Here is a 16,381-nt window from a genome sequence, read left to right as displayed (position 1 = left end):
CGTATCACGGAATTACAGACCACAGGAACCTTGTATATAGTTCAATTTCAGTTGGATTAGATTTGTTGATAATACTCATTGAAGATACTCTTCGCTCACATTAAGGTTGATAACGGCCGGAAGCAATTGAAGTCGATCGGAACTCGTACACATATTGAAAGAGCTACTCCCGCCAGCCTCCACGCTGTAGCTATTCATAAAGTGAACAGGTAATAATACTTAATGCTGCCGGCGATAACCATCAACACTGCTGCACGCTACGAGGTATTGCGAAGGCTACACAAACTGGAGATACAGAGTGACATAAAGTCCGGGAACACTTCCAGTTATTTATTGCACAAGAACCAGACATTGTATAGATACCATATATATGTCATTTTGAAGAGAAACACTGAAAGTTTTTAATGTTCATCGTCACATCGTAGTTTGGTAATTTGCCGATAGCGCTAGTCGCAAACATGGCGAGTTCAGATGCGAAGCGAGCTTTGTGTGTGATGGAGCTCGAAATGACCTCCCCGATCACCAGGTGTCACTCCGTGTGACTATTTCTGTGGGAACACATTAAAGATCTGGTTTACGTACCGCTTCTACCACGCGATGTAGCAGGACTCCGGGAGAGAATACGGGAAGCGACTGCCGCAGTCGACGATACCACGTTGGGAGAGGTATGCCAAGACTTTGATTACCGTATTGACGTCTGCCGGGTCACTCATGGTTCGCATATCGAATTTCGTAAAAAAACTCTAAGAGTTTCTCTTCAAAATGCAATATGTATGCCATCTGTACAATGTTTAGTTCTTGTGCAATAAATAATTGAAAGTGTTCCCGGACTTTATGTACACCCTGTACATGATGTCATGGTGCTCACCTATTCCTCATCACAAGATCCTTTAAACTAATTCTCTTCAACTTTTCTAAAGGGAGGATGGGAAAGTTAGTACACATTTGCGACAAATGTCACGATGTTTAGGCGGAAAAATATGCGGGGACCGGCAGGGAATACTTCCAAGAGTTCGCCAAACTTGAGCTAGCTCAAACTTTCGTTGTAAGTTCCCATTTCGGTGACCATGGAGATCTGGTAAACTGAACAACGCATCTTTGTTTACTACACCTTTGTTGCAAAGTTTCATTCGGTACTGGAGACTTTGCGAAGATTTCGCAGTTCAGTTCAATGTTGGTGGACTCGGTACTCCCTCTCGCCCAACAGCAATATAGTGCTTAGACAATTTAATAACGAGAGGAACGGTGAGACCTGATACAGCTCAGGGAGATGTTCAGGCAGTTTGAACAGGAGAAAACATCGAAAAAAGTTGGACTAGCTGTGGAGGCCAGACCTCTGAACAGAAACGGGGAAAAAAGGAAAAGGAAACGTACTTGGAGGAATCCGTGGGTTTCACGGCGAGATAGCAGCATACAACATAAATTGTTAACGGGAGCTGCAAGTAGAGGACGTAAAGTCATATGAAAACTACTGGTGAATGGACGAGAGTACATCTTCTCAGGAAAGTGGATGCTCGTATTACAAAGCAGAACACTTGCCTCAGGAATGCTATATCCGCGAAAGACAGACCGACCGTAACAGCGATTTCATGCAACGGGAGAAAGGTATTCTAGTTCACGATATAGCACTCACTACCGCAGTGCACGTTAACAAAATACCAGAAATTTGTGAAGTTATTTATAAAGCATTGGAGGAGGAATAATTTAGTATATACTGCAGCCATTAACAAATCCGCAGATTTTATTATAGCTCCTCAGTTCTTCTCATTCTGTTTCTGGATTTGGGAAGTCGTAAGTCGTACATTTTGTCGTTGTGAATGCGACTCAACTTCAGATGCAAGACAGCTGTAGCGATGTAAGCGCTCCTAGCGGCTACATTTCTTATTGCAGTAAACAGAAGACGAACGATTTTTTCATCAAATCAGAGGCAAGACTCAAGATTTCATCTGATAAATTGGACAGAAGATGAGATTTGATTAAAAGTTCTAATTACACTACGTCCAATATATTGGACGAATCAATCTAGTCCAATAAACTTGGCAGTGTGATATCGGCCTTAGCTTTATGTGACTTTACTTTTTCCGAGAAAATGTACGCACTGTGACCTGTCAACTCTCACGATATTGCGAGAAATTTTTGTACCAGAATTAACAAGATATCAGTCAGTCATCGATAATATTTGGTTTCAACAGGATGGGGCTACTTCCCAACCCTCAAAATCACTCATGGCTTTTGTAAAGGAACATTTTCCAGGTCGCCTCATTTCTTTGCCTGGGGATGTGCAGTAGCCTCCTCGATCTCCCGATCATTCTCGATGCTGTTGTTTTGTATAGGGCTACCTGAAGTGTCGGGTTTACATTAAAGAACCACAGATTCTTGAAGATCTTCCAGAAGTCATTACTCGAGAAACTCCCCTTCCTTTGGTTGAAAGGTGTATGTACAATTTTTTCACTCATATGCAACAATACTGAACAAAAGCGGCCGCCACCTGGATGATGTCAATTTTCGCTCCTGAATTGTAGTGCATAATTGTTTGTGCTTTGTTTACTAAATGTCATTGTATTTGTAATCTTTGAGAAATACAAGAATTCAAATATATTAAAAATGTTACAATGTTTTGAAAAGATTAATACCTCCCTGCCGGCCTCTGTATATATGCACATGATGTTTCTGCACATAAACTATTTCCGATTTTCACACTTGTCTTAATCTCAGGACAAGTCCGCCAGCCTGGCGTTGGAGGAGGCAGCTTCAAGCTGTCTGTTGTCAGTAAAATTTGCCTTTCTATTAAGTATGGCGAGCTACGAGGAACAAATGTCAGATGTTCTGTGTCGGTCCTTAATGCTGTAGCTGATGAGTTTGTGTCGAACTAAGGGAAAATCCGTACATGCACGGATGAGAGTAGACTGACCGTTTAATGGATATATATATAAGCAAGACGTAACAACACGCGAGTGTTACGGTAAACGAGGGGTGAGCCGCGTTGTACGGCGTGATCAGATCTGGCGTGGCAGGGAACGGGATGCTCTTAGGGCTGTGAGTCAGGCCAGGCCGTGTGTCCAATCTGGGCGATCTTGGCGGTCCGGCGGCTGCCTGCGACGGAAGCCGGCACTAGACGTGAGCGGCACGCGCGATGCCTGCCTGCCTGCCAGCCAGCCGGCGCGACCGCCGCCGCCGCCGCCGCCGCCGCCGCCGCCGCCGCCGCCGCCTGGGGATATGGGCCGGTGGCGCTGGCAGTGGCAGGTGTTGGGCTGCCGCATGCCGTATGGCGCCGCCCGCCCGCCCGCGATGTGCTGTGCACCGCGCCTCCTACGACCGGAATGCCATCTGCCGTCACACCATAGAGGCTGCCGCCCCCTGTCGCACGTGCCTCGCACCCAGCGACGACGGTTCTGTCGGTGGACAAGTGTGTGCTGTCCGGACCACATCCCAAAGTCCCGTATCCGCGGGTATTAAAATTTCGTAAATCATTTTAATCTGATCGCTACGTCTGACCTCCTACAGTAGTTAAGCTGCGCCCAAATTTGCATCTGCTGAAGTCTGACCTCGCAATTTAAATTCCGTAGACTAAGAAAGGAGGTCCAATCACGGCCACATTTTAGTTTAACATAGCCTGGTTTATTTGTAAGTTTCGTAAATTACAACTTCCTGTCATAATTACTGGAGCGAAATTTTCAAAATTTTCTGTGAAACATGGGTAAGTTAAATGAAGTCGTGTTACACTGAGGTGACAATATTGGTGGGATACCTCCCAACATTGTACCTGCCTCCTTGTGCCCAGCGATTCAGCTACGTCACGTGGCATTGGCTCAACAGAAATATTGAGCCATGCTGACTCTATAGCGATCAACAATTGCGAAGTGTTGCCGGTGCAAGATTTTGTGCACAGACTGACCCCTCTGATTTCTTTCGAGATATTATTTACGTGCAACGAAGATCGTAATACTGACACTCCCATTAAATTTTTGATGTCAGTGTAACTTATTGCGGATATAGGAAGACACACTCGCAGGTATCCGCAAAGTAATACAACCGCACAGACTTCAACCTAAGGGAATAGTGTGACGTTCAGGGTACAGCGACCGACGGAACGTCTGCGATGTCTTGAAATACGAGTTACTATTCGTCGTGGATTACACGAGTTGGCGAATGTGCGGGAAAATGCAGATTGTCAGAAAAGGTAGAATGGTAAATCGGAAATACTGTTAGAAGTCTCCAGATCTCAGTCATGGTGCTGCATGCTTAGAAACGACTCGGCCTGTTCATACGGTACGTTTACAGCGACGTGATCATATGCGATCGCAGCACGCACCAGCGGCATTTGGTGGCTACATTTGACACGCTAGTATATGTCAGGTAAACGAGCGTAAAAAAGCTTTCCATTTTGTCAGAGGCTCTAGGTACACCCTCCGCAGGAAAATGTTTTTTATGGTAACACCTTAAACGTTCCGTATTCCTAGACACGTTCGGAAGCGTTTTACGCGCCCCAGACGTCTTAAACTCGTTATGTACCCGGCTGACTTACGGATTGACGGCCCGTGCGAAGAAGGCTTTAGGCGGTGCGAGCTGAGGAGAGCGCGGTATCGGACAGACGGCCGGCGCACGCGCCACGGCGGGCGGCCACGTGTTCAGCAATTAGCGCGTAGAGGTCCCGAAACGGGAGCCGGCCGCTCGGCTGCTGCGCGTAGGTCCTCTGCGCGCACAATGGCGCCGGTGTGCGGGCCGACTTCCTTCCGGTGGGTGGCCGAGCCGCGGCGAGCGCGACACCCGAGACAAGGTACTCTGCCTACCTCCGGGCACGCGCCACCCCACGGCCTATCCACAGTTGGTTCTCTCAGCTGCACTTCGTCGTCTTTGATCCAAAACTCGTACTAAGTCGCTGCATACCCGCCTGCTCCTCCTGCAGAACGGACTTTGGCACCCAGCATTTTGTTAACTCCAGAACGCACTATTGCCCCAGAACGTGCAGTTACATTCATCATAAAAACCACATACGGGAGGTAGTGGCAAAGTTTTCATTATTACGTCGGGGGTGGGGGGGGACAGAAGGGGGGGAGGGATAGTACTACTTTGGTGGTGATTTTTAACCTCCTCCTATATTTTACGCTTCAGTGCTATACATTTTTTTCCCCAACAGTAAATAACTTCATTTACAGATATCAGTATTTTGGCTCCAGAATGAGATTTTCACTCTGCAGCGGAGTGTGCGCTGATATGAAACTTCCTGGCAGATTAAAACTGTGTGCCCGACCGAGACTCGAACTCGGGACCTTTGCCTTTCGCGGGCAAGTGCTCTACCGTCTGAGCTACCGAAGCACGACTCACGCCCGGTACTCACAGCTTTACTTCTGCCAGTATCCGTCTCCTACCTTCCAAACTTTACAGAAGCTCTCCTGCGAACCTTGCAGAACTAGCACTCTTGAAAGAAAGGATATTGCGGGGACATGGCTTAGCCACAGCCTGGGGGATGTTTCCAGAATGAGATTTTCACTCTGCAGCGGAGTGTGCGCTGATATGAAACTTCCAGACAGCGAAACATTCGTCAACAACAATCACATCGTCATTTTCGTGAAAATCCGTACCTTCTCCGAGGAAAGCATCATCGGTCACTGGGAAGTGAGGCAGAATTGTATAACCGTATGAAGCATCCCCCCGCGACACGCAACTTTTTGACCGCTTCCTGCCAGGAGATTTCAGTCGCATGCTCCTGTGACAGTTTGCCACCTTACGGGCATAATGAGTTAGAACCACACCATGGCAGACCTCAAAGGCATTCGGCATCAACTTTTGCGATGATGGTTGGCTCGTTGCCTTTTTCAGCGGCGTAGAATCCACGTATCCACTGCTTGTTTTGCTCCTTCGTATCGGAGTAACTGCGCAAACCCAGCGCTTGACGCCAGTGATTCGGCGATTAAATGCGTCACTAATTTGGAGTCGCCTGACAGCTGAAACATTTTCCGTCGCTGCTTCTGTTCGGCGATTTTGTTCAAAGGGTGTGAGCAGTCGTGAGGAGCTTTGTTGTGTTCAATAGGTCATGCAATGTTTTGAATCTTATCCAACTGATTTATCGGCCTTTTCACTATCGCCTCAATTTTATGGTTCAAATGGCTCTGAGCACTATGCTACTTAACTTCTGAGGTCATCAGTCGCGTAGAACTTAGGACTAATTAAACCCAACTAACGTAAGGACACCACACACATCCATGCTGCCCGAGGCACGATTCGAACTTGCGACCGTAGCGGTCGCCCGGCTCCAGACTGTAGCGGCTAGAACCGCACGGCCACTCCGGCCGGCTCTCGATTTTATGACTGTCTTTGAGCATCAGCACCAGGGACTCCACTTCTCCTGTGATTCTCTGGTTCTTCACAGAGAGATGGTCTGCCGCTTCGTTCATCAAATGTTTTTTGACTGTACTGAAAGCGTCTGCGCCGATTGAAAACTGTGTCAAATGGCAGTGTTCGAGGATAATTTAATAAGTCTGGTTAAACAAAAAATAAAAAGGAATTTTTTTTCTTAAACAACTCGCCTTTCTTCGCGACATAGTCTACTTTACTGCATATAAACATTGCTCAGCGATCAGCTTTTCCATCGCAACGAAAGAATTGGTTCTATCGAATTCTGCAAAACACTCGTTGATTGCAACTATCACTTCTTCATGTGATGAAAATTTCTTCCCAGAAATCTAAAAGTTCAAGTTACGGAACAGGAAGTAGTTGCTTGGGGCCAAGTATGGTCAATAACGTCGATGAGGAACAAATTTGAAGCCCAATTCATGCACTTTTCGCCATTGTGATCGCTGATGCGTGGGATGGTGCGTTACGTGACGAAAAAACTTTTTTTTTTACATGACAGCCTTGCTTTTTTTTCCCAGCCAACGCAAGTTTCAAACGACCCAATAACGAACCATAATCAGGTCCAGTTATGGTTCTGCCTTCTTAAGAGTAATCTGATTGCTGTTGTTGTGGTCATCAGTCATGAGACTGGTTTGATGCAGCTCTCCATACTAATCTATCCTGTGCAAGCCTCTTCATCTCCCAGTACCCACTGCAACCTACAACCTTCTGAGTCTGCTTGGTGTATTCATCTCTTGGTCTCCCTCTACGACTTTTACCCTCCACGCTGCCCTCCAATGCTAAATTGGTGATCCCTTGATGCCTCAGAACATGTCCTACCAACCGATCCCTTCTTTTGGTCAAATTGTGCCACAAACTTCTCTTCTCTCCAATCCTATTCAATACTTCCTCATTAGTTATGTGATCTACCCATCTAATCTTCAGCATTCTTCTGTAGCACCACATTTCGAAATCTTCTATTCTCTTCTTGTCCAAACTATTTATCGTCCATGTTTCACTTCCATACATGGGTACACTCCATACAAATACTTTCAGAAACGACTTCCTGACACTTAAATCTACACTGGATGTTAACAAATTTTTCTTCTTCAGAAATGCTTTCCTTCCCATTGCCAGTCTACATTTTATATCCTCTCTACTTCGACCATCATCAGTTATTTTGCTCGCCAAATAGCAAAACTCCTTTACTACTTGAAGTGTCTCATTTCCTAATCTAATACCCTCAACATCACCCGACTTAATTCGACTACATTCCATTACTGTCATTTTGCTTTTGTTGATGTTCATCTTATATACTCCTTTCAAGACACTGTCCATTCCGTTCAACTGCTCTTCCAAGTCCTTTGCTGTCTCTGACAGAATTATAATGTCATCGGCGAACCTCAACATTTTTATTTCTTCTCCATGGATTTTAATACCTACTTCGAATTTTTCTTTCGTTTCCTTCACAGCTTGCTCAATATACAGATTGAATAACATCGGGGAGAGGCTACAACCCTGTCTCACTCCCTTACCAACCACTGCTTCCCTTTCTTGCCCCTCGACTCTTATAACTGCCATCTGGTTTCTGTACAAATTGTAAATAGCCTTTCGCTCCCTGTATTTTACCGCAGCCACCTTCAGAATTTGAAAGAGTATTCTAGTCAACATTGTCAAAAGCTTTCTCTTAAGTCTACCAATGCTAGAAACGTGGGTTTGCCCTTCCTTAATCTAGCTTCTAAGATAAGTCTTAGGGTCAGTATTGCCTCACGTGTTCCAACATTTCTACGGAATCCAAACTGATCTTCCCCGAGGTCGGATTCTACTAGTTTTTCCATTCGTCTGTAAAGAATTCGCGTTAGTATTTTGCAGCTGTAACTTATTAAAATGATAGTTCAGTAATTTTCACATCTGTCAACACCTGCTTTCTTTGGGATTGGAATTAATATATTCTTCTTGAAATCTGAGGGTATTTCACCTGTCTCATACATCTTGCTCACCAGATGGTAGAGTTTTGTCAGGACTGGGTCTCCCAAGGCCGTCAGTAGTTCCAATGGAATGTTGTCTACTCCGGGGGGCCTTGTTTCGACTCAGGTCTTTCAGTGCTCTGTCATCTTCATCTACATCCTCTTCCATTTCCATAATATTGTCCTCAAGTACATTGCCCTTTTATAGACCCTCTATATACTCCTTCCACCTTTCTGCTTTCCCTTCTTTGCTGAGAACTGGGTTTCAATCTGAGCTCTTGATGTTCATACAAGTGGTTCTCTTATCTCCAAAGGTCTCTTTAGTTTTCCTGTAGGCAGTGTCTATCTTACCCCTAGTGAGATAGGCCTCTACATCCTTACACTTTTCCTCTAGCCATCCCTGCTTAGCCATTTTGGACTTCCTGTCGATCTCATTTTTGAGACGTCTGTATTCCTTTTTGCCTGCTTCATTTACTGCATTTTTATATTTTCTCCTTTCACCAATTAAATTCAATATTTCTTCTGTTACCCAAGGATTTCTACTAGCCCTCGTCTTTTTACCTACTTGATCCTCTGCTGCCTTCACTACTTCATCCCTCAAAGCTAGCCATTCTTCTTCTACTGTATTTCTTTCCCCCATTCCTGTCAATTGCTCCCTTATGCTCTCCCTGAAACTCTGTACAACCTCTGGTTCTTTCAGTTTATCCAGGTCCCATCTCCTTAAATTTCCACCTTTTTGCAGTTTCTTCAGTTTTAATCTACAGGTCATCACCAATAGATTGTGGTCAGAGTCCACATCTGCCCCTCGAAAAGTCGTACAATTTAAGACCTGGTTCCTAAATCTCTGTCTTACCATATATAATCTATCTGATACCTTCTAGTATCTCCAGGCTTCTTTCAAGAATACAGCCTTCTTTTATGATTTCTTGAACCAAGTGTTACCTATGGTTAAGTTATTCTCTGTGCAAAATTCTACCAGGCGGCTTCCTCTTTCATTTCTTTGCCCCCAGTCCATATTCACCTACTATGTTTCCTTCTCTCCCTTTTCCTACTACCGAATTCCAGTCACCCATGACTATTAAATTTTCGTTTCCCTTCACTATCTGAAAAATTTCTTTTATTTCATCATACAATTCGTCAATTTCTTCCTCATCTGCAGAGCTAGTTGGCATATAAACTTGTACTACTGTAGTAGGTGTGGGCTTCGTATCTATCTTGACCACAATAATGCGTTCACTATGCTGTTTGTAGTAGCTTACGCGCATTACTATTTTTTTATTCATTATTAAACCTACTCCTGCATTACATCTACATCTACATGACTACTCTGCAATTCACATTTAAGTGCTTGGCAGAGGGTTCATCGAACCACAATCATACTGTCTCTCTACTATTCCACTCCCGAACAGCGAGCGGAAAAAACGAACACCTAAACCTTTCTGTTCGAGCTCTGATTTCTCTTATTTTATTTTGATGATCATTCCTACTTATGTATGTTGGGCTCAACAAAATATTTTCGCATTCGGAAGAGAAAGTTGGTGACTGAAATTTCGTAAAAAGGTCTCGCCGCGACAAAAAACGTCTATGCTGTAATGACTTCCATCCCAACTCGTGTATCATATCTGCTACTCTCTCTCCCCTATAACGTGATAATACAAAACGAGCTGCCCTTTTTTTTCACCCTTTCGATGTCCTCCGTCAATCCCACCTGGTAAGGATCCCACACCGCGCAGCAATATTCTAACAGAGGACGAACGAGTGTAGTGTAAGCTGTCTCTTTAGTGGACTTGTTGCATCTGCTAAGTGTCCTGCCAATGAAACGCAACCTTTGGCTCGCCTTCCCGACAATATTATCTATGTGGTCCTTCCAACTGAAGTTGTTCGTAATTTTAACACCCAGGTACTTAGTTGAATTGACAGCCTTGAGAATTGTACTATTTATCGAGTAATCGAATTCCAACGGATTTCTTTTGGAACTCATGTGGATCATCTCACACTTTTCGTTATTTAGCGTCAACTGCCACCTGCCACACCATATAGCAATCTTTTCTAAATCGCTTTGCAACTGATACTGGTCTTCGGATGACCTTACTAGACGGTAAATTACAGCATCATCTGCGAACAATCTAAGAGAACTGCTCAGATTGTCACCCAGGTCATTTATATAGATCAGGAACAGCAGAGGTCCCAGGACGCTTCCCTGGGGAACACCTGATGTCACTTCAGTTTTACTCGATGATTTGCCGTCTATTACTACGAACTGCAACCTTCCTGACAGGAAATCACGAATCCAGTCGCACAACTGAGACGATACCCCATAGGCCCGCAGCTTGATTAGAAGTCACTTGTGAGGAACGGTGTCAAAAGCTTTCCGGAAATCTAGAAATACGGAATCAACTTGAGATCCCCTGTCGATAGCGGCCATTAATTCGTGCGAATAAAGAGCTAGCTGCGTTGCACAAGAGCGATGTTTTCTGAAGCCATGCTGATTACGTGTCAATAGATCGTTCCCTTCGAGGTGATTCATAATGTTTGAATACAGTATATGCTCCAAAACCCTACTGCAAACCGACGTCAATGATATGGGTCTGTAGTTACATGGATTACTCCTACTACCCTTCTTAAACACTGGTGCGACCTGCGCAATTTTCCAATCTGTAGGTACAGATCTATCGGTGAGTGAGCGGTTGTATATGAGTGCTAAGTAGGGAGCTATAGTATCAGCGTAATCTGAAAGGAACCTAATCGGTATACAATCTGGACCTGAAGACTTGCCCGTATCAAGCGATTTGAGTTGCTTCGCAACCCCTAAGGTATCTACTTCTAAAAAACTCAAGCTAGCAGATGTTCGTGTTTCAAATTCTGGAATATTCCATCCGTCTTCCCTGGTGAAGGAATTTCGGAAAAAAACCCTATTTGATTTTGTGTTTATAACCCTGTAGTCACCTGACCAAAAGTCTTGTTCCTCCTGCCACCGAACTTCACTAATTCCCACTATATGTAACTTTAACCTATCCATTTCCCTTTTTAAATTTTCTAACCTACCTGCCCTATTAAGGGATCTGACATTCCACGCTTCGATCCGTAGAATGCCAGTTTTCTTTCTCCTGATAACGACATCCTCCTGAGTAGTCCCCGCCCGGAGATCCGAATGGGGGACTATTTTACCTCCGGAATATTTTACCCAAGAGGACGCCATCATCATTTAATCATACAGTAAAGCTGCATGCCCTCGGGAAAAATTAGGCCGTAGTTTCCCCTTGGTTTCAGCCGTTCGCAGTACCAGCACAGCAAGGCCGTTTTGGTTATTGTTAAAAGGCCAGATCAATCAATCATCCAGACTGTTGCCCCTTCAACTACTGAAAAGGCTGCTGCCCCTCTTGAGGAGCCACACGTTTGTCTGGCCTCTCAACAGATACCCCTCCGTTGTGGTTGGAGCTACGGTACGGCTATCTGTATCGCTGAGGCATGCAAGCCTCCCCACCAACGGCAAGGTGCATGGTTCAGGGGGGGCTATGATCATTATATCTTCGGAATCCAAAAAAAACAGTGGCAATCACCTTACCAGCTGACAAAATGGTGTTTGCCTTCTTCGGTGTACTGTCTCCGGCCTTTGTCCTCTACTTTGACTGCCGCTTTGAGTCTGGTGTACGATAAGGGATCCAGGTTTCATCAGCAGTAGAATCGGCGCAAAAAGTCTTGCGGATTGCGACTGAACATCGCCAGCCATTGTATTCAAATGTTGTGCCGCATGCAATTTTGGTCGACTGCGAGTAATCGCGTCACCCACCTCGCGCACAGCTTCTTGATAGCCGGATTTTGTCAATGGTTTCCTTTGTGATGATCTCAGTGCTGACGGCCGGGGCGCGCTTCGTCTTTGGTGCCTGTCGTTCACGTTCATTCATTAATCCAAAAAATAAATGGTCATCAATGATGGTGCAAAGCCCTCGTGGACTTTATCCATTTTTTGATTTGTGCGTCAGTCAGCCCCTTCAAATGAAATTGTTTAATAACTGCACGAAACTCGGTTTTCTCCATTTTTTTTTTTTTTAAATCGTAAAATCGTAGTTGACAAACCGATCAATTCGAGCTGCTGTCAACAGTACATTGTTGAACTTACACATCTGAACTGGAACAATCGAGCTTACCGACCGCGAATGCGCATCAAAAATTTCCCATTCCTTAAGGGAAATTTACCAGACCATATCAAACCACCCTTGTATTTTTGTTGTGTAGTTGCACCAACTCTGCGTTGATCGTTGGAGCGTTGTTCCGCTTCAAATAATGAAAACGAAATACCGCACAATTACTTCACTGACCAGTGTGATGTACAGTTTTGTTTCGGCTCCTCCGGTGGATTAATACAGATCTGTAGCACGGGGATTTCAGTGTGTACCAGGACTACAGACATTGACCAGCAAGCAAACAAAATATTGATTTTGTATCTTTAGTTTTTTGGTGATAATCACAATATAAACTCTCTCTCTTACTCATTTCTCTGAACCGCACCGTTAATCGATATGCAGAAGCCAAGAATCTAGTTTTCAGCAACTTTTATCTAATTTTCTGTCGTATTGGTGCAACGGCGTACCTCAGCATGTATGTAACGTCTTTTTTATGTTAACGTAATTTGTCTTTCTAAATATCGTAAAAAAATCTAGTTCACTACTCGATTTGTGTTGCAGATATTTACCTGCTTTCAAAGGATTCGAATCCGTTTCTCCATGCTAGGATGATTCGAGATTAGATGTCCGATTGACCTAAAGTTTTTTTTGCATTATTCTTTAGAACACATACAGGATGTCCCAGGAACAAGGACAATATTCAGAGATATGGTGAAACTATCATTCGGAGCAAAAAAGTCTAGTAAACATGGACTCTAAAATGCCTGCTTAAGAGCTATAACCACTTAATCTTCGATATTGTGAAGCAAATCTCTTATACTGTAAGATCTTTGCTTTCTAGATTTTGAGAGTTGGTAGTAAACCAAAACAAAAAAAAAAATGTCCAGTAAACATGAGCTATGAAGTGTATACCTTAAGAGTTACGAGCGCTACTTCATATTTGCTACTGGGAAACACATCTCTTGTATTAAATAAACACATCTCTTGTATTAAACACATCTCTTGTATTAAACACATCTCTTGTATTAAACACATCTCTTGTATTAAACACATCTCTTGTATTAAACACATCTCTTGTATTAAACACATCTCTTGTATTAAACACATCTCTTGTATTAAACACATCTCTTGTATTAAACACATCTCTTGTATTAAACACATCTCTTGTATTCAACATTTGCTCATACAATAACACTTTGAAGTATACATTAGTCCCCATGTTTACTACACCATTTTTTCTTATTTTGATCCATACTATCTCCTCCAAAAATATCGTAAGTAAAGACCTTCCAGTAGAAGAAATTTGTTTCACAGTATCGAAGATAATGAAGTCTTCTCAGCTTTGAAGTATGTGTTTTAGAGCCCATGTTTTCTAGGCCTTTTTTCCTTCGTATACCCGAGTACTCATAATTCCTCCAGGCACACCCTAAGTGACTCGATCAGTTGCTAATCGAAAGCACTCTGGCATTCAAACGACCACAGCGTCGATATCAGCTTCACTTTCGTACACTGTACGTGTCACCGGTGGCTTCACATCTTTCTGTATCGTACGTTTGTCTGAATTGGCGGGAGTCGCTTGGAGTCAGTGTTTGTGTTGTCTATCTGTCGGAAGATATAACAGTAAGATAACAAGAAATCCGTTCTTGGTTGTCAGACGCTCCTGTTGATCGCGCTCTAGGCTGGCCCTGACTGGACAACAGCAACCAGTGAAATTTGTTGGAGCGCATATTCCACGTTCGAGGCATTAACCACATAATTTTATTAATTCCATTAATTATTAAAGAGCAGTAAAATCTCTGCATGCAGTGGGTAAACTTTCGCGTCTTTCAGACGCTACAGTTAATGCTGAGTTGACTTGACCGTCATCAAAGCTAGTCACAAACTACTGCGGAATCTAAGGGAAGTTCTCCTTAAGAAAATGTACTGCAGCCAGTATGAATGAAAAAACTGCTTCCTTATCTACTGTAAATGAAAAATGGGTTCTGGTGGTTATCCGTAGTATAAAGAAGTAAAAGCTATATATAAATTATTTTAAATCTTGTGTTAAGGAAAAAGCTGAAATTAATATTTATTGTCGTGGGGAAGCGTATGGATTGAGGTCGCTGTCGGTAACTCGTAGCATAGTGAAGCAAACATCGAGCTTATTTCCGGGTAGAGACAACTGTGCACGTCCTGCGTGATGTAAGCTATGCTGATTCTTAATGAACAAATACATTGAATATTAAATGTTGTGAAAGCGCACCGGTGAAGGAGCTTCGCCTTTTTCATATATGGAACTTGTGATTTGGCTGTGGAGTGACGGCAGACGCTCGTGTTGGTGTGTTGCAGAGGCATGCTCGAGCAGGTCGACGCCCAAGCCGCGGTCCGCAGCCCCCACGGCGCGGCCCAACGTCACATTCCACACGTACGATTGCCCGCCGACCTACGCCAAGTGGTACTGCCTCAACCACGCCACCTGCTTCGTCGTCAAGATCGGCGATTCCCTCCTCTACAATTGCGAGTGAGTATTCCGATGTGGTCCCCACCAACGTCCACGTCATAGTAGTAGTAGTAGTAGTAGTAGTAGTAGTAGTAGCAGCAATCTTAGTGTTAAGTGCGATGGTAGCAGGAACAAAAAGAAATAAGGAAAAACAATGTGAGAGATATTGTAAACTTAATTCGATTCAGCACGTTGGGGAAAAATATTTATTATTGTAATAATTCACACTAAAGAGTGATAGGCAACGGTCCATTGGTGTTGTAAAAAAAGTGGACATAAATTAATAAATACTACGCCACGATCCAAGAAGTTTCATGATTTTCTGTAATATTACGATGGTTTCTGTAACGGTAAGCAGACTAGCAAAATCCCACATTTAATTACGATTACTAAACAGTCTGTGCATAAATATCTCAAAAAATTTATGTAAGATTGCTCCATAAACGAGATATACACTTGGTACTAGGAAGTGTTGGAGTATGAGGCTTTAGGTGGAAGATTAGCAATTTGCTCCTTCTGTATATTAAGATTTGTCAATAAAGTTATAATAGGCAAGGACTTCCAGCTGCTGATAGGTTTTACAGTAGCTCTTGACCAGTTAACTCCAAGTGAGGTTAGAACCAGAAGAGAGTGGCGAGCAGTTCTTCTTGAGAGATTTCGATGATTAACATTATTCTTACCACTGTTTCATTTTTGGGCACTCCACACAGGCTTTACGATGCTTCCGCCTCAATATTGTTAAAGTATTACCGAAGAGAATAATATTGTAGTGTAGTATGTAAACAAGTGAAACAAGTTCAGTGAGTTTGCAGTATGCCATATCATTATACATGGACTCCTTCGACCATCCTACACTGGGACTTCACATAATTTTGCAAGACACACACAAGTGAAAAAGTTACATTCTTTGTGCATATCATATTCCTTGGAGGGCTGAATGTGCACCTAGTGCGAAGGAGTGTTTGGGAAAAAATGTCGAAAGTAGGACGTCCTGTGATGTCATTATCATTGTTGTAAATTACTTTAATTACTACAGTGTTCCAACGAAGCTCAAAACAAGAAGTGGGTGTCAAATTTTTGTGTGAACCCATGTTCTGCAGTTACCCCTTCAAATGAGAGTGGGGAAAGTATGTTTGTAACTGCTTAGTTATTTCTTTGCTATCATTGAACACTTAAGATATTTGCACTAAAGCTCAGTGGTGTCGTAAAATAGTGAAATCAGAAACTGGCCCTTTCTAAGGATTTGATCGATACGTCAAGAAGTGAAAAGTCTTAAGACGAACACGTGCCTTAGGTGAGGAACAGCAGAATGCATCCCTCTGCCAACAAACACTGGAAAAACTGTTTGGAGAGAAAACTATAATTTCATGCACTAGAGGTTCTCATAATTCGAAACCATTTTTATAAAAATTAAAATAAATGAATTATTTCAAAACTGTTAATTAACCGTTTGCGCTTCTGTGACACACGGGGCGTAT

The 16,381-nt window shown here is 43.4% G+C and overlaps 1 protein-coding gene across 2 annotated transcripts in view; it reads left to right on the top strand.

The window, feature by feature from the left end:
* Nucleotides 1-16,381, top strand: part of LOC126278886 (probetacellulin-like) — a 408,506-nt gene that overhangs the window by 381,904 nt on the left and 10,221 nt on the right. For both annotated transcript variants that reach the window (XM_049979163.1, XM_049979170.1), the window contains one exon: nt 14,753-14,924. In XM_049979163.1, the coding sequence (XP_049835120.1) occupies nt 14,753-14,924 (172 nt within the window). The remainder of the gene's footprint in view (nt 1-14,752; nt 14,925-16,381) is intronic.

This window comes from Schistocerca gregaria, chromosome 1 (assembly GCF_023897955.1).
Source record: "Schistocerca gregaria isolate iqSchGreg1 chromosome 1, iqSchGreg1.2, whole genome shotgun sequence".
NCBI classification, from domain to species: domain Eukaryota; kingdom Metazoa; phylum Arthropoda; class Insecta; order Orthoptera; family Acrididae; genus Schistocerca; species Schistocerca gregaria.
Note: the sequence above shows the minus strand (reverse complement) of the source record. Positions and strands in the feature narration are given on the sequence as shown.